At 50.3% G+C, this 25,995-nt stretch overlaps 10 protein-coding genes across 10 annotated transcripts; 6 read left to right on the forward strand and 4 right to left on the reverse strand.

The window, feature by feature from the left end:
- Nucleotides 1–178: 178 nt before the first annotated feature.
- Nucleotides 179–406, forward strand: EURHEDRAFT_373549 (uncharacterized protein; the record flags this gene model as incomplete). Its single annotated transcript, XM_040778540.1, has 2 exons — nt 179–200; nt 267–406. The coding sequence occupies 2 exons, from the start codon at nt 179–181 to the stop codon at nt 404–406; spliced, it is 162 nt and encodes a 53-aa protein (XP_040643313.1).
- Nucleotides 407–1,588: 1,182 nt separating this feature from the next.
- Nucleotides 1,589–2,245, reverse strand: EURHEDRAFT_24650 (uncharacterized protein). The gene is made up of 2 exons (XM_040778089.1): nt 2,117–2,245; nt 1,589–1,807 (listed from the first exon to the last, which is right to left on the reverse strand). Exons 1-2 carry the CDS (start codon nt 2,147–2,149, stop codon nt 1,625–1,627), a joined length of 216 nt encoding a protein of 71 aa, XP_040643314.1. The 5' UTR covers nt 2,150–2,245; the 3' UTR covers nt 1,589–1,624.
- A 225-nt stretch (nt 2,246–2,470) lies between these two features.
- On the reverse strand, nt 2,471–4,051 carry cds1 (phosphatidate cytidylyltransferase; the record flags this gene model as incomplete). The annotated part of the gene is made up of 4 exons (XM_040786004.1): nt 2,471–2,509; nt 2,564–3,357; nt 3,420–3,792; nt 3,863–4,051. 4 exons carry the CDS (start codon nt 4,049–4,051, stop codon nt 2,471–2,473), a joined length of 1,395 nt encoding a protein of 464 aa, XP_040643315.1.
- A 170-nt stretch (nt 4,052–4,221) lies between these two features.
- Nucleotides 4,222–7,063, forward strand: EURHEDRAFT_469124 (putative DNA repair protein Rad26). The gene is made up of 2 exons (XM_040785274.1): nt 4,222–4,930; nt 4,984–7,063. The coding sequence occupies exons 1-2, from the start codon at nt 4,442–4,444 to the stop codon at nt 6,817–6,819; spliced, it is 2,325 nt and encodes a 774-aa protein (XP_040643316.1). The 5' UTR covers nt 4,222–4,441; the 3' UTR covers nt 6,820–7,063.
- Nucleotides 7,064–7,318: 255 nt separating this feature from the next.
- Nucleotides 7,319–9,053, forward strand: EURHEDRAFT_407614 (mitochondrial 37S ribosomal protein uS4m). The gene is made up of 3 exons (XM_040780608.1): nt 7,319–7,390; nt 7,455–7,892; nt 7,947–9,053. The coding sequence occupies exons 1-3, from the start codon at nt 7,355–7,357 to the stop codon at nt 8,823–8,825; spliced, it is 1,353 nt and encodes a 450-aa protein (XP_040643317.1). The 5' UTR covers nt 7,319–7,354; the 3' UTR covers nt 8,826–9,053.
- Nucleotides 9,054–9,324: 271 nt separating this feature from the next.
- On the forward strand, nt 9,325–11,010 carry EURHEDRAFT_519730 (uncharacterized protein; the record flags this gene model as incomplete). Its single annotated transcript, XM_040786798.1, has 1 exon — nt 9,325–11,010. One exon carries the CDS (start codon nt 9,325–9,327, stop codon nt 11,008–11,010), a length of 1,686 nt encoding a protein of 561 aa, XP_040643318.1.
- EURHEDRAFT_407616 (pyruvate dehydrogenase (acetyl-transferring) subunit E1 alpha) lies at nt 10,919–12,797 on the reverse strand. Its single transcript, XM_040780609.1, has 4 exons — nt 12,402–12,797; nt 12,212–12,345; nt 11,706–12,160; nt 10,919–11,658 (listed from the first exon to the last, which is right to left on the reverse strand). Exons 1-4 carry the CDS (start codon nt 12,522–12,524, stop codon nt 11,153–11,155), a joined length of 1,218 nt encoding a protein of 405 aa, XP_040643319.1. The 5' UTR covers nt 12,525–12,797; the 3' UTR covers nt 10,919–11,152.
- Nucleotides 12,798–15,108: 2,311 nt separating this feature from the next.
- On the forward strand, nt 15,109–18,379 carry EURHEDRAFT_373556 (vWFA and PH domain-containing RING finger protein; the record flags this gene model as incomplete). Its single annotated transcript, XM_040778541.1, has 4 exons — nt 15,109–15,364; nt 15,416–16,157; nt 16,207–16,436; nt 16,488–18,379. The coding sequence occupies 4 exons, from the start codon at nt 15,109–15,111 to the stop codon at nt 18,377–18,379; spliced, it is 3,120 nt and encodes a 1,039-aa protein (XP_040643320.1).
- Nucleotides 18,380–20,154: 1,775 nt separating this feature from the next.
- EURHEDRAFT_373557 (uncharacterized protein) lies at nt 20,155–20,820 on the forward strand (the record flags this gene model as incomplete). Its single annotated transcript, XM_040778542.1, has 1 exon — nt 20,155–20,820. One exon carries the CDS (start codon nt 20,155–20,157, stop codon nt 20,818–20,820), a length of 666 nt encoding a protein of 221 aa, XP_040643321.1.
- Nucleotides 20,821–21,710: 890 nt separating this feature from the next.
- EURHEDRAFT_398804 (Zn(II)2Cys6 transcription factor) lies at nt 21,711–23,632 on the reverse strand (the record flags this gene model as incomplete). Its single annotated transcript, XM_040779873.1, has 3 exons — nt 21,711–23,212; nt 23,261–23,461; nt 23,512–23,632. The coding sequence occupies 3 exons, from the start codon at nt 23,630–23,632 to the stop codon at nt 21,711–21,713; spliced, it is 1,824 nt and encodes a 607-aa protein (XP_040643322.1).
- Between the last annotated feature and the right edge of the window lie 2,363 nt (nt 23,633–25,995).

The raw sequence follows: 25,995 nt of genomic DNA on the forward strand, positions 1-25,995 counted from the left end.
TTACAACACAACAACTCCCCCGTCTTGTACCCAATTTCTGTATTGATAGAATGGTAGTCTCGTGGTATATATGAGATCAAATTGTAGGCGAGCGTCCTTTCTTCACTCCAACTTTATATTCCAACACCTATAAGCCACGGTCTCAATTCTCAATTCTCACGCCAGGGCCGAAGGCAAAATGCTTGCTACTGAAGGTCTCCGTAAGATTCCCAACCATATACCCGTTGCTACTTGACAACTAATGAATTGATTTGTATGCCCTCTAGAACCACCGCTTACCCCCTCAGAGAGAAACATCGTCGAGAGCTACGGCGGATGGACGAATTTCATGCTGAGCTACACGTTGAAGTCCTGGAAAGATGAGGACGTTGAAGAGGCGTTGCAGATTCTGCATGGGTTGGGTTGATTAGTTTTGGTGACTATGAGAGTAACAATGAAACAGAAAAGGTGACTATCTATGGTATAGGGATATGGACTGTTGAACCCGTTGCCGGAATAATCCCCCTGCCCTATCGTCTGGAAGAGCTGTATGGTATCGAAACTTATTCATTCATTCTACTGCATCCATAAATGTCGCAGACTCTGAGTAGAGATTGCCTAGCACCTTGATGAAATTTTGAAAGTGTTATTTGCAATAGCTCAGCGTAATATCTCAAGACATATCATCCAGCGGTAGAGGCCGCGAAGGCTGAAGAGAATACCAATATGGCTCTTCACGGTAGAGGATCAGAGTTGGTAATATGCCAGTATCTGTCACAGAGTAACAGGTCAGAGATAGTTTCATCCTATGGGAAATTTGACTTCTGAGTTTTGTTTTTCTGAATACAAGTTATCTGCGGATTAGCCAGCTGAATCTCCCCAGCTTCTACTTCCTCTCCATAGATATCCAACTCGTTCCAAAATGATAGCTGGAGCAAGCGTATATTCATCATAAAAACAGGTTCATTTCAGTCTGCAAAAAAATACCCGTAGATTCAAATTAGTCCATCGGCCTCTTGCTCTAATGGGCCGTGGCACTGGCAAAGGTAAGTCTGCGGGAACATAGGATACACCAGGCCTTCTTTACCTACGACCAACCAGTCTTGGGCGTTTCTATCATTGTCTTTCGTGTAGTTAAATAAATGTGGGCTACGCTATGGTTGAAATCCGTACCTCGTTGCAGGGAAATATAAGCAGATAGACGGAAGATGGTATTGGCGCTGGGAACTGGAATTGCGACGGGTAGATGCCACACCATGATAGCACCTGGTGAGAAGTTGTTTCGAACTGTGGCAGATGAATAATTAAACAAAGAACTGAAGGTAGAGAATGTAGTCCGGGGATATAGATACCTTCCGAATATGGCAACAACCGCACCGCGACATCCTGCCGTATCACGTGAGATTCACAGATGCAAGAACCACTTGAACTTCCATACAACCCCTCACATCTCTCAATACAAAGTCAGCTCAAACACAGCTTCTACAAATCCAAAACTTTAAAAGCCAAGCCCTCTATCAAAACCAGAACTGAAACAACTCCAAAATGCCCGCCAGTGACGCCCTCCGTATGACCCCAAGGCTCCATCAAAACACTTCCCTTGAATGGCAGGCGCATCTATGGGAGAACATACGCTAACCATACCTTACACGATAGAGCCCGCTGGTCTCAGCCCCGCTGAGAAGTAGGTGGTCAAGTCGTACGGCGGATGGACTTCTTTTATGACGGCCTTTGGATTGAAGCCCTGGGGGATGAGGATGCCCAGGAAGGACTGCAGATCATGAGGGCATTTGCTCAGGATGATGACGAGGAGTAAATGAATATCGGTCTATGGGGATAATGCCTTGGATAGTTTACGCGTGAATGGACGGGTTCGATGATAAAGATGAAGACATGACCAGCATAAATTAATAACTTCGACCCTTCCAATAAGCGTTCTCCTGTTAATCAAGTAATTCATTGGGCTATATAGAATCAATTTTATCTGCAACGTGCAGCAGAACGCTGCTCATCTCATTCCAATCCATCCCATCCGCGGACAGCGAAACCGGACAGAGCAGGAACAAAAGAATAAAGCAAAAAATAGACGAAGTCAAAGTTTTTGAGGAACACAAGAGAACCGCCCGAACCTACTGACCTTTTCCTCATATAAGATACGCTCATGGGCCATAAAAGGATGACAGGAACCAAGTTGAAAGCACGACCGGAAAAGGCAAGAGCATGGTTTCGTTTTCTGAGGTTGAAGGGCGAGAAGTGTTGCGTGGGCAAAGAGGTGGTCGATGGTCCGTTTGAATCAAAAGGGTAGATGAGAAAGCCCCGGAGAATGTTGAAGGAAATTCGGTAAATAAAAAAAAATATTAAATTGAATTCACGTTCGCAATGTTCACTTCCGTTGGTCAAGGTTGGAAGAGCTCGAAAGGGGCAATGGTTGAAATAGTCATAGAAGCTAACATGAAGGGAAGAAATGGGGAATTCTTCTATTTTGATGCGCTCACCGACGCGTGAGTTCGGTGTTTAGGCACTCCAAAATCTGTTGTTGTTAGATATGCGACCAAAAAAAGAGAGGCGAAGAGGGAAAACATACAGTTTCGGAGACTGTTCCCTGGTTGTACAGATATTTGCCCAAACCACGAACAACCTCAAGCTGTTCTTCAACAGTCAGACCGTTAATAGCGGTCTCAATGATATCTCCAACACTGGCCTTATACACGGCAATGAAACTGTGATAGTACATGTAGGCGAAGAATCCCATGATGAACTGGCAGTCCATACGGTCCGTAATACCACCGTGGCCAGGGATCGACTCGCCAAAGTCCTTAATCTTGAACGTGCGCTTAAGTCCGGAAGCGAAGAATCCACCGAACGGTGCGATCAAGGAGGCGAAGGATGCGAAAACCAGGATGTGGAACTGAATGGGCTGAATGTAGAACGTGGTTCCAACTCCGGTCCAGTCGGGAACAGTATATGGCTGAGGCACAAAGGTCGGGTTAGGCGTGCATTCCAATCCGGTCAAAACGTTCGCACCGAGGTCATTGACAGGGCAAATAAAGTACTTGTAGCGCATGAGGATGTTGGTCATGAAGTAACCGAAACCAATAGTGCAGAACCAGGCGCCCAGGAACCCTTCAACTGTCTTCTTTGGTGACAACTGAATTAATTGAGTGCGGCCGAAGGTGATACCGCAGACGTAAGCGAAGATGTCGTTTGTAATCACCAAGGACGCGGGCAGGAAGAACCAAATCATTCCCTCCAAGACGTTGTTCATGACAAAGTGTGCCTGCACGACAATCAGGTAGAGTGCCATGTGCGTCCAGGCCCACTGGGTGAACTGGAAGCGGTAGTGGCCTTTCTGCAAGGATGCGACAAAGAAGACGAAACCTAGACGAGAGACAAATAAGCGGGTGGGGTGGAAAGGAGGGGGTGGCCGCGCGCAAACTTACCCATAACATAAAGCATGAAGCTGATGAAGCGATGGTGGGTGGCCAGAGGCAGCAAAACTTTATCCACCAGCAGAATATGCTTGAAATAGTAGATGACACTCTCTCCGTACAAAAAGTACATGGTGGTGGCCAGGAAATACCAATTTAACGACTTGGTAAACCGGAGATTCTTCTCTTTGCTGGGGACATTGGCAATGGCGATAACCTCCTTGAACGAGACGATTTGAACAGCAGTCGCAAGACCGATGATGTAGATGTGGCCGGAGAACATGGCGATGAAGAACCCCGCGATCATGACAAAGGACCATATTGTCCGTGTAATAAAGGTCTGCTTTTTCTTCTCATATTCGGACAGTGGGGGCTTTTCAGACTTCTGGGGGTGTTGAACATTTTATGTCAGCGTTATACACGGATGCCAGATGACCTCATTGGGCTGAGCTCACCTCCTCGGGTATAGTGGAAGGCCTCGAGGTGCCATTGCCCTCAGTATTGCCGGCGACAGCATTGCTGTTGCTATTCTGGGACGGATTGCCTGCATCAGACGGCGCATCGCTAACGTCCGAGGACACACTCATGCGTCGTTCGTTGGAGTTCCGATGTGGGAACCTGACGTTCCGGCGAGACTTGGACATGGTGTAAAGACGGAGGAGGGAGGATAGGGGGAAAGGAGAGGAGAGGAGGGAAGGAGAAGGAAAAGGAAGAAAGGAAAAAAGATCGAAGTTGCAGATCAGGGTCCAACCTCTGGCGAGACGCGAAAATAAAAAGCGAAAAGAAGGAGGAAAAGAGACAGTTGGGAAGATTCGAAGTTAGTCCGGGGGGAGATTATTCATTCATGTGACGGGCGGAAGAGCCGCATTTCTCTCTGCTATTCTTCTTTGCATACTTCTCATGTTCTATGAACATACAATGATCTATTCTTGACAATACTCATCTTTTATCTCTATTGACTCTGTTCGCAGTCTCCCCCTCCACTGTCTCAACCGATTCTCCCGCATAAACCACCCTATTCATGGCTACTTGGCATGGACAACCACGACGAGGACTTCTCCGATGATGGATTCGATGATTTACCCCCTGCGACATTGCTCCAATTGGAGCAGAGTGCATATCGTTCCACTCAAGCTCAGCAGCAGAAGCCTTCCCTCCCTCCGTCCGCAAAACCCCCAGAACCCCCACGAACCTTTACATCACGAGACATAGGGCAGTCTGGCACTGCGAATACAAACTCGATCCCTTCGCGACTACAAAGTGGTCTGACAAATGAATATGGAAATTTGGATGTGGGGGAGTTGGATGCGGAGGTGTTTGACGATGATCTGGGATCTACGAGCCCGTTGGACCAGACGATGGCCTTTGCGGAACAGGATGCGCTTCAGCAGCAGCAAGGTCATATCCCGGTGGTGGATAGGGGTTCTCGGGCGTATAACCCTCCCGCGGACGATTACATGGATGAGGATCTCATAGGCGACGAGTCGGGGATCAACGATGCTTACAATTCTCTTATGGAAAAGGTAGTTGGTATTCAATGTAATTACTTGAACTGGACGGTGGCTAACTTGGATAGTTGGCATGGGAAAACGAACGCAATAAACAGGCCATGGAAGAACTGGCCGCAGCCAAATCTCTCGCTGAAACCAAGGCCGGCGAGATCGCGATCATCCGTTCAAATCAAGCGAAACTAGCCCAGAACTATGACAGACAAATGGCAACACTACGCCAGTCGATGGAGGAGGAGGCGCTCAAGAATAAGCAGGACTTAGAAGTACTGCGTGCAGAAGGGAAGATGTTGGCTACAGAGAATGCATTCCTGCGACAAGACTTGGCGGACGAGGTGATGCGCACCAAGGATCTAAAAGCGAAAACGAAAGCCGTGGAGAAAGCACCGCCCATGACCCCGAAGAAGCCTAAAAATCTTCCATTTCGCGATGGCTTCGATGATGACGAGATCATCGCAGTTTCGCCCAGCAAGTCCGCCGCTAGGTCTAAACAGATGACTCCCGTCGTACCAGGCAAGAGGAAGAGACAGCTGAGCGAGGGCAGCCCGACAAAGATACAGCTAAGCGGACTGGTCAGAGAACCGGCGGCCGAGGAGACACCCGGGGCCTTGTCGGATGATGCGATGCTGCTAGATGCAGATGTGAACAAGGAACAGAATCAGGAGCCTCCGCCCCCGCCAAAAGAGGACATCAACCTTCGATTCATGAAACGCATCTTGGATCATCGGACTTGGCCGAACGAAGAGCGGGATCTAGAAGTGATGGCTTCCTTAACTTTTCCGTCGGAGCCAGAGCGGAAGTTGTCAAGCATTGTCCTGGAAGAAACAGCCAGGCTCGAATTGGGGAACTATGTGGAGGGATATGCGCGTATCATTGCTGGTCTATGGTCGCGCTCGTTGAAAGAAAAATTTTTCACGCCTATTCCGATGTTCATGGTGATCATCAATTTCCTCCTAGGTATGGACATGTGTTCGTCAATACCGGGAATGATTGAGCCCGTCGTGCCTGTGTTGCAGGACTCAGGCGACGTCAACGGTGTGCCACGATTCAAACATTCGCCAGTCTGGCGACAGAACCTGGGACAGATCCGCCAGACACCGCAATCCCAGCTAGAGCATGATGTCAACTCGACTGAAGCGCTTAGGCTGCTCTATCGAATGGTATCCGGATGTCTACACCTCAGCGGCGCATTAGACAACTTCTGGCGCCACATCCGCTACGACTTTATTCTAATGATGCTGAACTGCTCGCAGCCAATCCAGGACATCATCCTCACCTTAGACCTACTAATAACCAGCATCCGCGACGACACCTTTGGCCCCATCCGCGCGACAGAAGCCGACCAAATCGCCAACGAGAACTACATCGTTGACCGTGTCGCAAACCTCCTAAGCGAGATGCCGCAAGTTGACGAGGGACAAGAAGCGTATACCAAGATGGAAATCTGCAATATGCGACAGGAAGCGTTATCGCTGTTAATGGCGATAGCCTTCCCACCCATGTCCCCCGGGAACGAGCACGGCAGTGCTGTGATCGCGAACCATCCAACTGTCCTGGCAAGATTGATACGAGCGATGCACGATGAACTGGATTCGCTGTACTCGTACCCGCCTGAGCGAGACATGCATGCATCATTGGTTAACGCGTTGATGCGGTTGGTTTACGGTGTCATGCAGCGGCACGAGGGGGTTGATCTGCAGTCAAAGCTAGGGAAGGTTGCAGGAGGAAAGCAGAAGTTTATTGTGGTGTTAACAAGGCTGGCATTTAGTGAAGGATTGGTGTTGGAAGAGGGTATTGAGGATGAGACGGTGGAAATGGCGCATGAAATGTTGGACGACGCCGTTAACCCGCAAGAGGCGGAGGCGTTGTTGGAGGCATTTCCCAGCGCGAGCAAAACGGAGTAAAATATTTAATAGCATGAGAAGATACCACAATAAAATTGAATTTTTATGTTTTATTTGCTTAGATAACTATGTTTATGGTTTACAGTGACCTCTTCTCCACCCTTGGACATATAGCCCAAAACCTGATGAAAAGGAAGATAGTGCTCCCGAAGGAACGGTGCCAAAGAATACGCCTGTCAATGACCCGAAGGCCGTTGAACGGACTGTTCCGCCGCGCTGTGCAATGCAGGGCCCAATCCGTGGTAAGCCGCCTACTTGAGCGCAGCCACCCAAACAAGGTAAGTATGAAGAAAAAAAAAAAAAGGGTTAAAGGATGGCGGGGGAAGGGGCTTATATAGGCAAATGTGGGGTCTGTGCACGAGCTAGTGGTAAGCGAGAGGTATTGACCAATAGAAATAATACACTATAGTGCCTGGATTATCAGGCGCTTATGCGTAAGTCACATGATGCACGTGACTGCGAAATTTGGCCGACATTCTGTATACGGACACGGACGGAGGGACAAGGCCAGACACCATAGTTCAGACCCGCCATCATGAGAAACAGGGCCACGACTCCTTTGAGCCGGGCTGTACGTTATCACTCCGTTGTTCATATCTACTTAACCCCAATTCACAATGTGCTAACGACTTCAGAAAATCCGGCAATCATGGAGCAAATACAACCTCTATAATCTCCAACGCTTCCGCAACCCCAGCACCAACAACCGCACCTTCTTTCAACAAAAATGGACCGCCAAATCCTCTGCCCGCGCATACCACGGTGAACAAGTCCCCGAAACCCAATGGGAGCGCATGTTCTCCCGCCGCATCCGCAGCGTCGTCCCCATGGACGCTACACGGTTGGCCCAGGACGACGGGTCGATTGCTTCCAGCGGTCGTGGCTCGGGAATAATGAGTCCGTGGGAGATGGAGCGTGCGAAGAAGGAGAAACTTACGCCGTTTACGCAGATGACGTTTGCGCCGTTGGAGAGGAGGTTGGATACGGCTATTTTCCGGGCGCTGTTTGCGAGTAGTACGAGACAGGCGAGGCAGTTTGTTGTTCATGGAGCGGTTACGGTTAATGGGAAGGAGGTACGGCAACATTCTGCGGTCAAATTGTCTCGGTATAATGGCTAATAGATGCAGATGAGATATCCCGGTTACCTCCTTAACCCCGGTGATATGTTCCAGGTCGATCCCGAGCGGGTCATGTTCGCTACCGGTGCACCCAAGAGCAAGGCGGAACGTCGGGAAGGACGTATCGCCAGACAAAAGACGGAGACACCCGAGGAGGGCGAGGAGAGTGTTGCGGAGGAAGAAAAGGAAGGGAAAGAGAAGCAGAAACCTGAAGCGGAGGCTCAGCCGGAGGACACTCGGGAGACATTGAAGGGTCTGATGGCTCAAGCCAAGACCATCATGTCCAAGGAGAAGTCGGACCTTCCCGCTAAGAAGAAGCAGGAACTGCGCGGGTTCCAGAAGGCGATCAAGCGGGTTCTTTCCCGCTCGGAGTCGAGCACCATCCTCAACGATAACCTCGAGTCTCAGTTCTCGGAGCTGATGACTCTCCTCAAAGCGACGCGTTTGGAGAAGAAAGATAACAAGGGCAAGAACACTGAGTCCCAACCCGCTGCCGAATCCTCCGATCCCGTCGCAGAGACCGAAGCCCCCGATTCGCGGCCCGGCCAGGCACTGACCGAAGCCTTCCAGAAGGCCACCGAAAATCCAGCGGAAGAAGTCGACACCTCAGAATTGACAGAAAGCGAATTAGACACGCTCAAACGGGCTCTAATTCAGATGCGCGACAACCCGATTGACAGCACAAAACCGTACGCCACGCCCTGGCGGCCGCGGGACTACATGAGCGTCTTTGCGTTCATCCCGCGATACCTCGAGGTAAACCAGAATATTTGCGCTGCCGTCTACCTGCGGCATCCAGTTGCCCGTCCTGGATTCTCGGAAGTGCCGTCGCCATTCTCGGAGAGCATTAACACGGGTGCTTTTGCTTGGTATCTGAGACGGCGGTAGGTAAGGTGTTTGTTTTGTATTAATCCTTTCCTCTCTTCTTGTTTTAAATCTGTATTACTGGGTCACTGGTTATGTTTGAGGACCAAAAGTCATGATAAACGGTGTTTCTGTACATGTAGCAATGAATGTGTTGGTTAACATTATGCGTACAAATATATATCCAAGCACAAGTACTATATGCTAGTAACCATGTAGAGTTACTCCTCTTTACATTATTCAGAAGCATACCCATACTAGTTCATATAAATTGTAATTCATAGCTCAAAAATATACTCGACATGATGAAAATAGAACGTCTACAAATTTGCACAGCCTGAAAAATACCGTAACATACTCACCAACCACAACCCGCCCACCGCCCGTAATTAACTCAAAAATTGCAATTCTCCCACCCTTTTTTCACTTCTGCATACTCCAACGTCAACGATTAGCATATTTCTTTTGACAGCCATCTTTAACCCCCATTATTCCTATATTTAAACGAGATATAAGAAGGAAAATGCCAATGTATCCCTGGCATGGGATCCCAAACCACTCCGCTCCGCAACCGCAATCACAACCGCGACAACCGCATCCACATCCAAGTCCCCATGCACAACATGCACAGCATTCACATACACCATCAGCAACACATTCGCATTCACATTCGCACTCTACATCAACCTCTTCCCCATCTACGCCATACCAAATACCGCATTTACGATGGATGCCGTCAATGATGTCGCGCCAGCAGCCGCAACAGCAACAACCACAGCAGCAACATCAGAATACAACCAGCGGTAGCACAAATGCGACGCCGAGTATCTCGTCGAATCTGCGCATGGGCCAAAACGCGAATCACCAGGCTGTATCGGTAGTCGTTGAGACGAGGCCCATGCCGCCGTCGCAGGGTGGTCGGGGACCCGGGGAGGAATATGTAGAGGGGTCGGAGGAGAGTGATCAGGATGGGGGGAGGGGTATGGTTATGTTGGAAGGGCCGGGAGATCCGGATTATGCGCCGTCATCGGGTGCAGAGGGGTTTGCTGGGAGTGAACGGCGGAGGAGACGTGATGGAGATGGTAGTGGGTTGGCAATAGCAAACGATGACCGGGATAACCTTATTGACGAGGCGGATATCAATACTGCCAATCAACTTATGGCTGCTGGTAACAATGGGGAAAGCAGCGAACGCAAACATGGCAAGCGCTTAACGACATCTGAAGAAGTGTCGCTCTTTGATATATGCAACCGCCACGCCCCCGACTTCGGACAGCGAAGCAACCTCTGCAAGTGGTGGATCACCGTCACTGCTGAATTCACCCGTGACCAAGGCCATCCGTACTCGTGGCACTCTGTCCGGCGTAAAGTTGAGATGGTGACCAAGCAGCGTATGCGGTTTCTCGATGAGCAGCGTGAGAAGGGTGTCGCTGCCAGTGAAGACTTGTCGAATCCGCGGTGGCGCGCTGCCGTTGATGCATGGATACCCACGTGGCAGAAGTGGGAGGAGGCGGAGGCGAGGAGAATTGAGAAGAGAGATTCACGGAAGACGAGGAAGAGGAAGAGTCGCGGCTGGGAGTATCCGTGGGATACGGTTGTTGCGCCGGAGGAGGATGACGGATGGAGGGCACCGTCTGTCGAGCACACACCCACGGGCACTCCTGGTTACAACCAGACACCAGTGCAAGTACAGCCTTTTGTACCTGTCTCTTCAACACCAGTTCCCGCACTCCCACAATCCAATGTCCCCGTTCCCGTCCGTCTACCACCAGGTTTCGACTCCATGTTCTCCAACCCTAACACATCGCCACTATCACCAGCACCAGCACCGCTGGCCCAGAAAACGCCATACCAATCCACCTCCCCCGCACCAGCAGTAGCAGGAACAGCTGCATCCACAGAACCAAACATGATGACCGCCCTCCTAGAAACACTAGGAAAATTAAACAAGCACCTCGACGCGAATCCAGACCCGCGTGCGACCCTTGCTCCTGGGCAACAAAATCACCATCTTAATGGTAATGAGCGTAATACAGAAAACATAATGTCAACACCGCTTAGTCTTCTCAAAGAAGAGCTCAAGCGGGAAGTACGCGAAGAACTTCGCCGGGAGATTGAGCGGGATCGCGCGTCCTTGGAGGAAAAGCTCGACTCGGTACAGAGGACGCAAGAAATGATTTTGGAGATGTTGAGGCAGGAGCCCGCCTGATCTTCATCCCTCCTGTTTAGTTATTTGTTTGTTTGATAATTGTGATACCCCTACGCAAATATATACCCAGTGAATGCATTTTCCAGACGTGAAGGCTAAATTACAAAAATCATCTTAACAAACTCATACTCTATACGAAAGTCTAGTAGTAAAACGTCTCATCGACGGTACGGCCTCTCATCCAGCGGGGCTCACTGCCACGGACGTAAATGTCTTCATAGAGAATACGGGAGGTGTTGTCGGGGACGGGCATGGCCTCAGCGATGGCGACCTCCTCGTCGACGAGGGCACGAGCCTCCTTGTCGAGGTTCTTGAGGTCGTCCTCGGTCATGACGTTCCAGTCGATGATCTTCTGCTTGAGACCGGCGATCGGGTCGTAGGTGCTGCGCATGCGCTGGATCTCTTCACGGCTACGGTAGGTGGTACCGGGGTCGGACATAGAGTGACCACCGTACCGGTAGGTGACGTACTCGAAGACCAGGGGACCGTTGCCGGCGACGGTGTAGTCCTTGGCGTACTTGACGGCGGCCTTGGTGGCCAGGACGTCCATGGCGTTGACCTTGATACCGGGGATGTACTGACCACGCTTGTAGTATTCGGTCAAGGCGGAGGACCGGGCTGCGGAGGTACCCATACCATACTTGTTGTCTACACAATTAGCATCCTGCTAGTAAGCTGGGGACAAAGAAACATACTCTCGCAACCGAACAGAGCAGGAAGCTTCCACAGCTTAGCCATGTTGAAAGCTTCGAAAACCTGACCCTGGTTGGCAGCACCGTCACCGTACAGGATAACACTGGTGTTGGGCTGCTCATTGTACTGCTGAGCGAAAGCCAGGCCAGCGCCAACAGGCACCTGAGCACCGACGATACCGTTTCCACCGTAGAAGTTGGGAGCGAACATGTGCATGGAACCACCCTTTCCGTAGGCGATACCCTCGCGACGGCCGAGCAGCTCACCGATGATGGAGCGGACGGTACCACCGCGCATGTAAGCAAAACCGTGGCATCGGTAGGCAGTGATAAGCTTGTCATCGGCGTTGAGGGCATGCTCGATACCGACGGCGACGGCTTCCTGACCAGTCGACAAGTGACAGAAACCCCGGATCTTCTTCTCCTTGTAGAGACGGTCTGCGGCCATTTCCATCCGTCTACACAATCAGCACCATTCAATCCCTCGAGCATGGATGGTGGAATTATACCTGACTGCGACCATGTCGTAGTACATCTGCTTCAGATCCTTCTTGGTGACCTCAAGAGTGTAGGGAGGGGGGTCGAGTTCGTAGGTCTCGAAGCTCTCGTCGGAGAGGCGGACGGTGAAGGGCTTGTCATCTTCCTACACAGGATTAGTACATGTCACTGTCATCACTGTTCCATCTGATCCGAACCCACCTGGGGAATGTTTTCAGCATGCGCCGAAGCAGCGTCGGTGGTGACGGAACGGCGCGCCAAGGGAGTGAAGGCCTGACGGCGGAGAGGAAGGGCCTGACGGGCCCAGGCAGTGCGGAACAACATTCTGGGTATCTAGGAAAAGAGGGTGGGAATTGAGGGGGATGGAGGCCACAGAGATTGATATCTCTGTTTCTTTTCACCAACGGAGTCGCTGTTGGGAACAAACTTTCCCCTTTGCGACTAGGCGTTTTCTGGTAGGCGCTGACTAAGATTCCCTTCGGGGAGTTCCGGTGTACAGAGTGCAAACAGGGCAAACACACTGCATTACGAGACGAGAATGCTATGTAGACATGGTATATCGATATCAGAAGCCAATATCGTGTACGGTCTATATAGAGATAAACACAAAAATATAAGCACTTGTATGTAGTCCATTAATCGATATCAACATCGTCAATCTATTCAAATGCGGTTCGTGATGTTCCGAGAGCTTATCCACCGGCAGCGACATCCGAGCTGAGTAAGCACAGATACAGGTACGGCACTGCATTCAATATTCAATAAGACAGTGGTAGATTGGATCATTGAGCAACATGATCAATATCTATGCCCTATGTGTCAGTACGGAGTAGAGTAGAAATGAAATCGTAGCCTCCGTAATCCGGAGTATACCCGGATAAGTCACGTGTATACACCTCACGTGCCCACTGCAAGCCATTTCAGCAATAGACAGTTACTCTCTGCCCCTACTAGTGCCGAGTTGTACTGACCTAGATCGATCCAAATGTATCGAAACTGATTCAGATCCAGCAAATACCGGCCGAACTAGCAAAGTTGATACATCTAACAACCCCTTACCGTCAATGCATGACAGTTAACTGCCGATATCCTGGTAGAACGGAGACCCCGTGCTTAACGGCGTTGGATACATCTGTTCTGTTAGTAAAGAAATAAACAAGCATAGGGTGAGATCATGTGATCCATCACAACGTCCCACCATCGGAAGAATCCACATGTTACCAGGTACACAAGTACATCGGGCAGTCCGTGAGCAAACATGATACAGATCAGATGAACCATGGTCATTGCGAGTATACAGAACATGCACGTAGTCTATAAAACATACATAGAAGGTTACGCTCTGTATACCTGCTACAGGGGGATGATGCTCGTAGGTACATCTGCTTGTACCCTGGATCTTGCCCCTGTGCTTGGCCAAGCTATCCGGTTACGCGAAAAAGAAATACGGTGGGTCAACATGACAGCTGCAACCCAGAGTACTATTGTGCATAGTAAATTTTGATGTTTGTGCTTGCCAATGGAGTGTTCTTCTATACTGTATTAGTGATGGTTATTATTGAGCACTGTCTCATACCTGCTGTACACTTATTCAGTTGGAACACAAATTCTCAATTAAAGCAGAAACTCTGCGAGTCAAGAACCTCGACACTAAACACAGACGGTTAATTGCTCCGGTTCATTTCCGACGGGATTATCCTGGAAAGCGGGTGCTGATCAACCGGTGCTTGTGCTCAATTGAGCGCAAATACGAAACCCCATAAATGGTCTTTCTCTCGACCAGGCTATGATATACCTTTTTCTACTCAAATAAATAAAAATATAATAGCAATGTCCTACTAAAGAACTTTAAGCAGTGCACAATGGATTATGTATTTCCCTATTGGGCATTGTTATGCAGCCCACCTATTCAGGGGGGCACTACTGCACCTAGACCCACTATTGCCCCTAGGCAGTGAACCAACCATGGCACAGGATTCGTTAGTGTCCCCACACAACCAATGGGAGAGGGACAGAGTTCCACAGACCCGAAACTCTGGCCGGAACCATCAACGGCTTTTTTTCATGCAGAGAATGAGTGTTACTGTAACCTGCTTCTCATACACCATTGTACAAGTGCTCTGTCTCCTATTCAGTCCCTCTCTCCTACATACATACTCCGTACATACATACTCAATCCTGTTAATATCTTCTAATCTGCACCTTTACCTATTGTGGCAACCCTCCCGTCAATCTCGTCACTTTGCCATCTCTCCCTCCGTCTCTGTCTCTCCTCCACAGTTTACTCCTCTCTCACCCTTTTCTCCTATTCTTCACACCTTCATTCATTGTATTCACTCTCCCCTGATCGAATCTTTGCCCATGTGGAAACACCGGCCCTCTTCCAGATCGGATTCCACCGGGCCATTCGATCTTCACCATCAACCTTCTTCTTCCTCTCCTCGCAATTGGTTTGGCCGGTCTAAAAAGAAGTCTCCGCTGTGTAAGTAAATCTCCCCTTTTTACCTTCTGTCCTCTCTTTTGTCCTATTCCTCATTTTACAGTATCTTCTTCATTCTTCTCTCTATTTGTTTCTTTTCTTCCTTCTGTCGTTCCCTCGTTCTCTCATTCATTCGTTTCAGTCTCGTTCCTGGTCTCTCGTTCCAACGCCGTTCCGGAAGGACGGTGAACGCTATCTTCAAGTTCAGCTGTACCAGGTACTCCTTGTTCTTGCATCTCTATACACTACTATATTACCATGCAAGGCTGGCTCTGATCTCTATAAAACTCTACAGATCCTCCACGTCCGGATTCCCCCGCTCGTTCTACCCTTCGCTCGTTTAGCTCCTTCAGTCGTCCTCCCATAGACCGTCCCCCTATAGACCGTCCTGACAGTAGTCTATCTGTTCGTTCCCCTCATTCTGGCAACATGGCCGGTGTCATGGAAGTCGACCGCACCCGGAACCGTCGTGAGAGAACCTTTGTCGGAAGCGAATGTGCCGTCTGTGAAGAACCCCTCGAACACACTCTCCGCGGTGAACGTGTTCTGCAGTTTTCCTGCGCCCATGTTTCCCACGAGGCCTGTTTCTACGAATATATTCGTGAGTTCGAGGGACAGTATTGCCCCACCTGCGATGCTCCTCTCGGGCTGGACACTAGCCGTGGGGGCAATGTGCTAGATATTGGTATGTGCCACGCCAGGGATGACAGCCTGGCATGTGACTGACAACTTGTAGAAAAACTCAGCAACATCGTTCGCTCTGTCACCAGTGATGCAGCTACTGCCCGCAGTGGTTTAACCACACCCACTCCCTGGGACCAACCACCCAGCCGTGGCCGCCTTGGCAGTGATGCCGGTAGCCATGCGACTCATACGACTCATGCAACTCATGCGACCAATGCCTACAATCCCACTAATTCCTACAACCTCCGGGAGAGTCGCGATCCCTATAACCGTCGCGAGAGCCGCGATACGGCCGGTCATCGCGAACGAATCGAGCGGATGGCCTCCGTCTCCCGTACCCAACATACCCGCAATGACAGTATCGTCGAATCCACTCCCGATTATGCCGAAAGCTCTCAGCATCCCGCTAATGGCCGCCGTCATGACTACGATGTCCAGGCCATGGAGTCGGATTTGAGCCCGCGTGCTGCTCCAACCAAGAATCCCATTCCGGCTCCCACTGTCTCTATCCGGAGCGAATTCCCCACGCTCAGTCGCTCGCGACAGCAGCAGTCGTTGGCCTGCTTGATTACCGTCGAAGTGCCCGAAGGCAATTGGTCTCCAGATGCGGAGGATCTGCGCCATTCAACAGGTGGCGCTGCTGTGCCACAGGATGAACCGTTTGGTGGCGTCATGCGCTTCCCTACTGTTCGCGAAAGCCGATCCAGTCAGTTCGAGGCTCAGGAGAATCTCGATGACGTGGCAGAAGATTTGCGCATGCGTGTGGACAATTGGCATGGGCTGGAGTTCTCAAGGTAACTATTTCTTCTTGCTTTTTCTTCGGCAGTTTACTGACGTTTGCAGATTTGGCAAGCTGCGTCACCATGGACGCATGGCTGTGGGCAAGGACCGCGAATCGTGGCAGGAATTGCAATGCTACCTGTTTGCTGAAATGCTCATCTGTATCAAGGAAAAGCGTGTTCACGACCGTCATCAATATGATGACCAAGTATCCAAGCCCAAGACAACTCGCTGCACCCTGAAGGGTTCTATTCTGATAAAGAAGCATCTCAAGTCCATTGATGGGCCAGCAGGTGAGCAATATATGTGCGGTCGTCTGGACAAGAAGGGAGCTAATCTAGTAGATGACCACGTCCTCACTCTGAACCTGACCGTCAGTGAACTGCCGTGCTTCTTCCTCCGGTTCCAGAACCGGAGTCAGCTGGAAACCTGGCGTCGCGCACTTCTCGACCTCCACAATCCCGTTGATGTCTCCCCTCGTCCGATTGACTACGACTTGGATAACTCGGGCGCAGAGGACGATGACTGGCGCGCCAGCCAGATCCGACGCCAGGCATCCATCAATTCGTCGTACGGCGCGGGACGCTCCGTCGCCACAGCAATCACCGACTACACCAACACCGGCATGGAAAACAGCCTGACGGCCTCGTCAATCCACATCCCGCTTGACATTGTCGTTGTCATCCCTGTGTCGTCCTCGATGCAGGGTCTCAAGATTACGCTGCTCCGCGACGCTCTTAAATTCATGGTGCAAAACCTGGGACCCCGCGACCGGATGGGTCTCGTCACCTTTGGCTCCAGTGGTGGTGGCGTGCCTCTCGTTGGCATGACCACCAAAACCTGGACTGGATGGAACAAGATTTTGAGCTCTATTCGTCCTGTGGGCCAGAAGAGCTTGCGGGCGGATGTCGTGGAGGGTGCCAATGTTGCCATGGATTTGTTGATGCAACGCAAATCCAGCAACCCCATCTCTACCATCCTTCTGATCAGCGACTCGTCCACTTCCGACCCAGAGAGCGTTGACTTTGTCGTTTCTCGTGCTGAGGCGGCCAAGGTGAGCTTGCATTCATTCGGTTTGGGTCTGACCCACAAACCCGATACCATGATCGAACTCTCCACTCGCACCAAGGGCTCCTACCTCTACGTTAAGGATTGGATGATGCTGCGTGAATGCGTAGCGGGCTGTCTTGGTGCGCTGCAGACAACGTCGCACCAGAACGTCAAGCTGAAACTCCGCCTTCCTGAGGGGTCGCCAGCCAAGTTTGTCAAGATCAGCGGTGCGCTACACACGACCAAGCGTGCCACTGGCCGCGATGCCGAGGCAGCTCTAGGTGACTTGAGATTTGGAGACAAGCGCGATGTATTGGTGCAACTGGTCATCCAGCCGGACAACGCCACCCAGGAGAGCATGCCCCAGGACCCCTGGGACAGCCTGGTGTCCGGTCTGGAAGCCCTCGGGGGAGGCCCTGACGGCGATGACCAGCGCGTGTTGAGCGTGGAGGAAGTGCCCTTGATCCAGGCTGATCTAACCTACGGCGACTTGCTCCGCGATGGTCATCTGACACACTCTCCCCGGCCATCGCTGCTGACCATTACCATGCTTCCACCGAACCCCAAGGCCAGGGGTAGTGTCGCCCGACCGATCACGCCGCCAATTCCCCCGCATCCATCTATCGTGCAGCGACGTATGGAATTGCTCACTTCTGACATGCTGACCCGCTCGTTGACTCTCGTCTCGCGCGGTCAAGTTGATCGCGCTCAGCACCTTTTGAATGAGACTCGGAGTATCCTCAAGGGTCTGGGCAAGGGCAGCCTGCCGCCGCTGCCCCCAGGTGCGCCCAAGCCTTCTGGTCATAGTGACGCGGGCAGTCGGGGTGAAACTCCCACTTCCTCATCCCCGCGTTCGTCCAGTTACGGTGAGGGGCCTCATACGTCCGCTGCGTCAGACAGTGCGACTGCCACCCCAGTGGCAGCCGCTGTCGACCCTCTGACCATGGGCGCGCTGGACGGTGATCTCCAAGCAGCTTTGGAGTGGATCCCTCACCCAGCCGTCTTTAGCCGTGACTCTCGCAAGGCTGTCTTGCAGAGCATTGGAGTCATCTCCTCGCAGCGCGCCTACACCTTCCGCTCGTCGTCGGAAGCGCACTGGGCGCAGCGCGTGTCGGGAGTGCGACGACTTACCGAAAAGTCGAAGGACTGGCGTGAAACCGGTGACGATGCATTGACTGAAGAATGATGATCATTCTTTCCATTCTTTCACCTTTTCATTTTCTTTAACTGTATAAGTTTTGTTTGCATTTGACACCTGGCTTCAACCAGGTGGACCTGTTTTTGCATTGGATGATACCACTTTGTTTCAAATGACCGTGCAGCATGATACCACGCACTTAATTTTCTATACACATTTTTTTTTTGTCTTTTCTCCCCTTCTCTACTTATTCTTTCCCTATATTCTTCTATGGTCTACTTGTGTATATATTGGGTTGCGAGAAAAAGGGGCGGATCGGGGTTCTGGATAATGGGCCAATGGACTCCAAGGAAACGTTTATGAGGTTGGCTCCTGCTCTATAGGATATTTTGAATTTTGTATATCGTTCTTTTGGTTTGCTTTCACTTATATCTGTCTAATTTACTGCTTGGTATAATATGAGTGATGATTCGCACTTTGGACATTGACCTCTTTGATTTCGGACACCGTAGCGGTCTTTGCAACAATCATCATTATGGCAAATATCGACATCGTTCTGCAACTCTCGATAACTCTGATTAATATGGCCCGTCTATGCAATTCCAGAGGACTCGTCGCAATTTCAAAAAACCAACGGGTCCCAATCAATTGCCATCATGACCGTTGTTGTACGAGTACCGAGAGCGCCATCTAAGAATAGACCACGACGACCCTTAACTGATCTGCCGCTGGACATTCCCAATATACCTAAGTAAATATCTCGAATAGGACCAAGAGCAAATATCCCGCATAAAGCGCTGCCAAAAATAGCAGAACCTGTCTGACCCCTGCTGCCGTACTCGGCAAGCCAGTGGCTACGAGCTGATCTGCTAGCGCACTGCAATGCAGCAATTGTTTACTCGAACTACCGGCATATCATTCATAGGGCATAGACCGTGTGTCTACTCCGTTCAGAGTCAGTGGCACCCCCCACCCACCATGGCCAGGTGTTTCATGGCATTGATCTCCCCCGCACCGGCGTTCAACAGATCTCTACTTGGTGGCATCAAACGCCACTTGTTCTTCCTATCTACGCCGGTATCCTGCACCCCAAAACGCAACACAACCGCGCGCGCTTCCATTTCTGCAGAACCAAAACAAAATTACAGGATGTCAAGGACGTCACCGCGCTTTTCTGCCAGTTCACCCCCAGGCGTTTAAGCACCTTAAGCGACGGAGTCCCTCTTTATGAAACATCAAAGGTATTTGGTTCAATTCCGCGCGCGACCAGGACGATGCCGTATCCATGCCAATGAAATGAAACTAGGGGGATGGGAGTCTGTGGAGGGGTATATAATAGACGATGGTATTCCGCTGTTCTGCAGAGATTGAGACATTGGAGCCCAGTGTTTGACTCGTGTTTTCCTCAGAGTTGGAGCAATCGAGACAGTCTAGACTAACGATTGTCAGACTGACCGTTTCTTTCTTTCTCTTTCAATTTCTTTCTTGCATTCTGGATATTCTTTTTTATCAGACATACAGGCAAGGCTTAGCTGTGAGTGTTGGTTGTTTGCTGTGTTTATTTTTGGAATGTACGAAGAGCTGACTAACCGCATCAGGTATAGTGGGGCATTGTTATCTTCTCTTCCATACAGAAAAGGGCTACGCAATAATATATCTATGCTTTTCCCCAGTCTTCCGGTTGTTGGAGCTCAGAGTGTGGCTTTGTCCGAGTTTAAAAATACATTCCTTGTGTCTTGACTGAATCGGCCGACGCACCCTTGTCTCTGGTCCCAAAGCATCAACAATTTATTTAGCAGCTACACCACCCACATCGAGCAAAGATGGCTCCCAAACCAGTCCTCAAACCTCTCATCACTCCAAAGACCATGTTGTTCCCTTCAGAACTCTACGATTCACCTGTGGCCATGGCCCAACCTAGCCCTATCAAAACAGAAGATAGTGACTGCCAGACGGCAACAGCCATCACACCTCCACCGGCATACACAGAGTTTCTCAATGCTCTCACGCCAACATTTAGCCCCGCGAGCTCAGCATTTCCCAAATCACCCATGGAAAAGTCTCGCCCATCCTCATTCACGCCATCCCTCCCCTCCACTATGCCCCCAAGCTACTCAAAAACAACCTCATCAATGGCACTCTCCTCTCCCGCATCAGCATCAGCCAGACCCCATCCCACCCGCCAGCACCGACGATCACTGTCCTCTCTATCGCCCTTATCAACATACTACCAAAACTACGCCTACTCCCCCTCCGCAGACCACCACTACTCTCCCTACTCCGCGCGGTCTCCCTACATCATGACAGCAGCAGCAGACTGGAAGTTGCGAACCATGGAATCATCCCGCAGCACTGGTGCTGGCGCGAAGCCGCCGTCGCGTAGTGTGCGACATGTTGTTACGAGGACGGTTACGTATCGGCAGACGCCGACGCCGGCGTTGCATCCGGCGCCGAGGGGGAAGAAGAGGAGAGGGGAGAGGAGGGAGTAGATGGCTTTATTTTCATTTCTGGGGTGTGATGTTATTGGTGTGATATGTTTTGTTTAAGGATGGTGTCCATATTTTCGCTCCATGGAGTGCTTTCTTTTACAGTGTACTGGCATTTATCGGCGTTATGGACTTGCTCGTTCTCGGCTTGGTTTGTTCTACTTGTTCTGGAGAAAGCGAACAGGCATAGATTGCGACTGATGGAGATATTTCATTTGTTTACGACGACTACCAATGAGACCACTCAGTTCCAAAACATACCTACTACTCAATCTATACCCTACAAACGTACGTACACTGTACTCCGGAGTAGTACAAGTTACTCGAACGGCATTCTAAAAATATCCATGCAAGAAACCAACCAATCAAATTGTACATCTAACCAGTTTCTAAATGCGCTTAAGCGCTGGCGCTAGACTGTTTCTGGCATGCAGATCTCTAGTCTGTGCGTTATCAGATGCACGTCTATGTCTATGCCTTGCAGGGCTCTTCTAAGTATGGCGTGGAGGATTATGTTATTGCTTCTATTTTTGGTTTTATCTGGACTTGTACTGTGCTTTGGGTACGTATGAGTACATGACGACTGTCTACAGGTGTGGATGGATGTAGTGAGAACTATCGCATTCGAAATAATAACCATTATCAACATAGAATAAGCATAGCTAGACATCAAAGCAAGAAGCAGGAATCACGGCAAAAAGCAGTCAAATCATAAAACCAACGTAAAAACAAAAAGGGAATCATAAACCAGCCCAACGCCAACACCAACACCACACCAACGCGTAAAACAAGGAACATAAAAACACCGAAACAGAAAAAAGCCATCGCTAGGACAGCTAGTAACCAGTAATCAGTACCGTGTACTAGACTAGAGCATAAAATGATGAATAGGGCTACATCAACAAATATCCCCACCCCCTCCGCTGCATAACATCCCTCCAATGTACCTGCTGCTTCCTCAACGATCGCCCCGGCGTTCCCTGAGAAGGCTCCGGCAATCTCTCTGGAAACGTCAACGAAGTAGCCGAGCTAGGCAGCTGTGGCGAGATCAAGTCATCATTAAGTCTCCATAGCTCCTGCAGGAGACGGTACATGCGCCCGAAGCTGCCGAAGTCGCCCAGGTCGCTTAGCGCGGAGGCCCGCTCCGCTAAGATAGACCGGAACGGGCTGGAGGGGATGGAGTGGGCTCCTGTGATAAGAAGTGGCCAGACGATGGCGCGGTCGAAGCCCCTAATTCCGGCAGGGATGTAGCGTAGGATTTCGGCGGCGGCGCCGACAAGGCTGATGATGCTGGGTTGGTTGCAGGAGAAGTTCGGGGCGAGGGAGCGGAGGTAGATGCGGGCAGCGATGCAGAAGAGGGCGCTCATACTGGCAGTAAGTTTTTGGGGTTCGACGGTGCCGCCGGGGGAGGTGCACGGCCATTCTAGGGTTGCGTCGGCGGAGGCCGTGTGCTCAAGCTGCATGCTTAAGGCGGAGATGTGGTGGCGGAGCTTGGCTTCGCCGATGCGGCCACTTGCCTTGAGAGAGTCGAGGCAGGCGATTTCGGAAATTAGGTACATAACATGGTCATCACAGCCCATTAGCTCCTGCAGTCCTGAGGAGGTTCCGTTGATGTGGCGGTTGCGGTAGGTGTGCGCGAACTGAGGGGACTTGCCGAGCATGGTTGCGCCGAAGATGTCGATCCAGGAAATCAGGGACATGCTGAACGGCTGGGGAACGAAGTTAAGCTTGTTGATTAGGTTGGACACGGCCTGGAAGTGAGCATTCCATGGGATATCGGGAAGATAGTCGTCCGGTGCGCCCACAGAGCAGTGGAAGAAGATCATCGCCAGCGTTGCGTCGAGAATCTGCTCGTGTTGGTCTGAACAGTTCCTTAAGGCTTGGGAGAGCTGGGAAACTGCTTCGTACCGGTGGCGCATGATGTCGCTGTCGATTTGTTCTGCGCTGAGATTCATGGTTGTTTTGATGTGGATTGCTGACACGCTGAGGCAGCAGTGCAGGTAAGAACGGTTGGTCTGCAGGGAGCGGAGAATCTCGCTTGCACGTGCGGGACGGCGCTGGTGGAGCTCCAGAATGGGGAAGATGAGTTGCAGGACGTGGTCGAGGAAATGGGTTAGCAGAGGCCGGTCACGGTCCTCCACGAGGATAGTCGATTGGAATGATGAGAGAGGGCGATTGAATTCGTGCATGATTCGGGCATTGTGTTGTGCCTGCGTCTGGTCAATGCCGCATTGGACTGCGCCGGGACCAAGGAAGAAGTTCTGGGATGGAGGAAGGCCGATTTCGTCATAAGTTGGTGACACATCCGACGCAGACACAGGAGTCGTAAGTCCACCGTATTGCACAGTAGCTTGGGTGCGCTGAGCAAAAGTCTCTCGCATGTGGTGCATGTATTCTGCATTTGTTAGATATGACACAAATGGAATAGTGGCATGATACACACCCCGCATAGACCCCTCTCTCTCGATCATCTTGGTCTGCCTGATGCGATCCTTAATCCGTTCCTTTTGCAAACGCCGCTGCTCCATGCTCATCCACCATGAGGGCTTGACGTAGTCGCATTTCAGGCAGAGCTTGCTACACGCTGCGCAAGACGGACGGCCCTCGTCGCACTTCTTTCGCCGCACGCGACAGGTATAGCATCCTGCGGATGGTCAATGACGGTTGGTATGGTAGTAGTAGTTAAATACATACCTGAGCGTGATCTTCTAAGTCCTCTGGCCCTCGATGACTGTTCCGCCCCGACGTTGGCCGGCTCCTCGGCGGGGACGTCCGCTGAGACGTGGGGTTGGTCGTAGGTAATGAAGGTCGACATGGCGCTTTGATATTTAAAGATAATAAAGCAAGAAGCTAATGACAGGACCAAAGAGTCTGGGGAAGTAAGCTGTCTTGATTTAGACTTGTCGCCATGGAGGACAAGTTTCAGAAGGAGGGAGGCAAAGGGGATATTATATCTCTGGCCACACCCTAGGCTGATGTCTGATGAGCAATATCGTATCTTGATCTGTTGCATTGATCAGCGTCCAAAGACATCTGAAACCAACCCCCAGACCCCTTGTTGCTTCTATTTTGGAGTCCATGCCGTATGTCTTCGTTTCAGAACTTGATCATGCAGGTTGGAGTGGGGATTATTTTGACGCCAGAAAGCAAATCAATGTAAGATTAAATCTCGTAATTGTGGGAAGACTAATTTTGGATATTCAATGTATGTTTGGGAGGGGGGAGACGGAAAAAACTGGAGTGGTTAGTAGTATAGAGTAGGGAAGGGAGATAGATCGATAGACGCGGAGTTCCTGTCAGGTTCGATAATTAACTAATCCAGCTTAGCGTGTCATTTAGCGCGGGCAATCCAACTGAAAGCATTTTGAATGGGCATATCTGATTGGAAGAGCATCTGGCGACAGTAAGACCGGCAAAAAAGCAGCCGAGTCCTTTAACACCTCCCGGTGTCTTGATTGGTCTGTTATGTCGGCGGCTACCGGTGGGGCTCGGGCCGGGGAACTGTGGGGCAATGGGGAAAGTGCCCTAATTAGCAACAAATAAGCGCCAGATTTCCTAAAAAGGCAATTATTTGTTGGATTTCTGGCCGGAATGGTGTATTTGTTTATTTTGGAAGATGTGATGGCAGGGAAGTCAAAAGTCAAAAGTGTGAATTTGCTGCATATGCCCCAGGGCTAATTTTAGTCAATTCTCCTGTTCAAGTCCATTTCGTCTATTAATATCTTGCAATCGTTCCATAATTATCAGCAAATCAGGTCGGAATGTAGTGTTGATTTGCTCATTTTTGCATGATTTAACAATGAAAATGAAAGATTAGTTGGTATTATGCAGGCATACTTAGTACAGTATAGAATCATGTGGACATTGTGCAACTATGCAGAAGAATATTCTCCATTCAAGGCAGTCGGGCAGTACTATCTTGGTTATATCAGACTATACCCAAAGCTCGAGGAATCTAGAGCACATGGTAGAATACACCCGTGCTACTGAGAATGAGTACGGAGTATCATGCGGAGCATGAGTATCTATGAGTACAGTGGAGATCTCACATGTCGATTCCTAATTAACCTCAATTGAAGCGAGCGATCTGAATCGACAGCCCCTAATTAACAGTCTCTAAACTACTGGACAGCATGAAAGCATTCTAGTAAGACAATTGCCTATCTACAAGTATAAGAATACGGTGCATTGTGCCGATGCGTCCTCGGAGCCAATCACGTACCGCCATCGAGCGGAATCACATCCTATTCTGTCTTCACGCACAACAGTACAACAGTACAACACGGTCACTTCATACAGCGAGTCAATTCCAGTTGAACAATGACCAGTCGATTAACACAATATGCCATGTACTCGTACCCGTGAAAGTAATGGTTGGTCTCTTATTATCGCACCACATCCATGCCGTCTCAGTGGGACCTGCGAAGCAATGCAAAGGCCGGGCCACTATCACATTACAGAGAGGTGACTGAATGTGCGGTGAGATTCCAAAATGGCAGCCATCCAAGAGAAGCTAAAGACTGATCTGGGGAGACTCAGATTGATATTTATATGCTGCTGCTCTTGAGTCTCCATATCTGCTCCATCCTCAATAGCCGCCAGCGTGTTTCATGATTTCTCCGCGTTGTCGAGGATACCTACGGCCATGGGAACAACGCATATTCGATCCGTGAGAGACATTTTCCTGATACGCAGAAATGCAGAAAGTGATGTGACGAGATTCCTTCCGCCTACCATTCGACCAAGTCTCCACCGAGAACATTCGTGGCCATTCAGATTTCCGCATCTCCAAGGCCGGCGCTTACAGAAATGAATCTTCGTCACAACGGCCCTCGCTCGGCCTATTGATTGGATACATGTCCTGAACCTACTGCACCTTCATCACTGACAATTCCTTCTCTTTTCGCTCCGTTTTGCCAGTCATCGTTACTCTTTGTCCCGATGCTGCCGCCGTGTTTCACGTTTCTGCATGTCACAGTCAATCTCTTGGTCCGTTTCTGTCGTATTCAAGCCTGATTTTCCATTCCCAGCGCTTACAGTTTCATGCCTTTCCCCTCTCTTTCGGCTTGGACCATCGTATATAGTACTGCCGGCACTCCTGCTGCCCCGGAGCGCCTTCTCTCTCCTCTTTTCTACTTCCCAGTATTACTCTTTGTTTTATTTTCTTTGTGCTTTTGC

Source organism: Aspergillus ruber (genome assembly GCF_000600275.1).
Source record: "Aspergillus ruber CBS 135680 unplaced genomic scaffold scaffold00001, whole genome shotgun sequence".
Taxonomy (NCBI): Eukaryota; Fungi; Ascomycota; class Eurotiomycetes; order Eurotiales; family Aspergillaceae; genus Aspergillus; species Aspergillus ruber.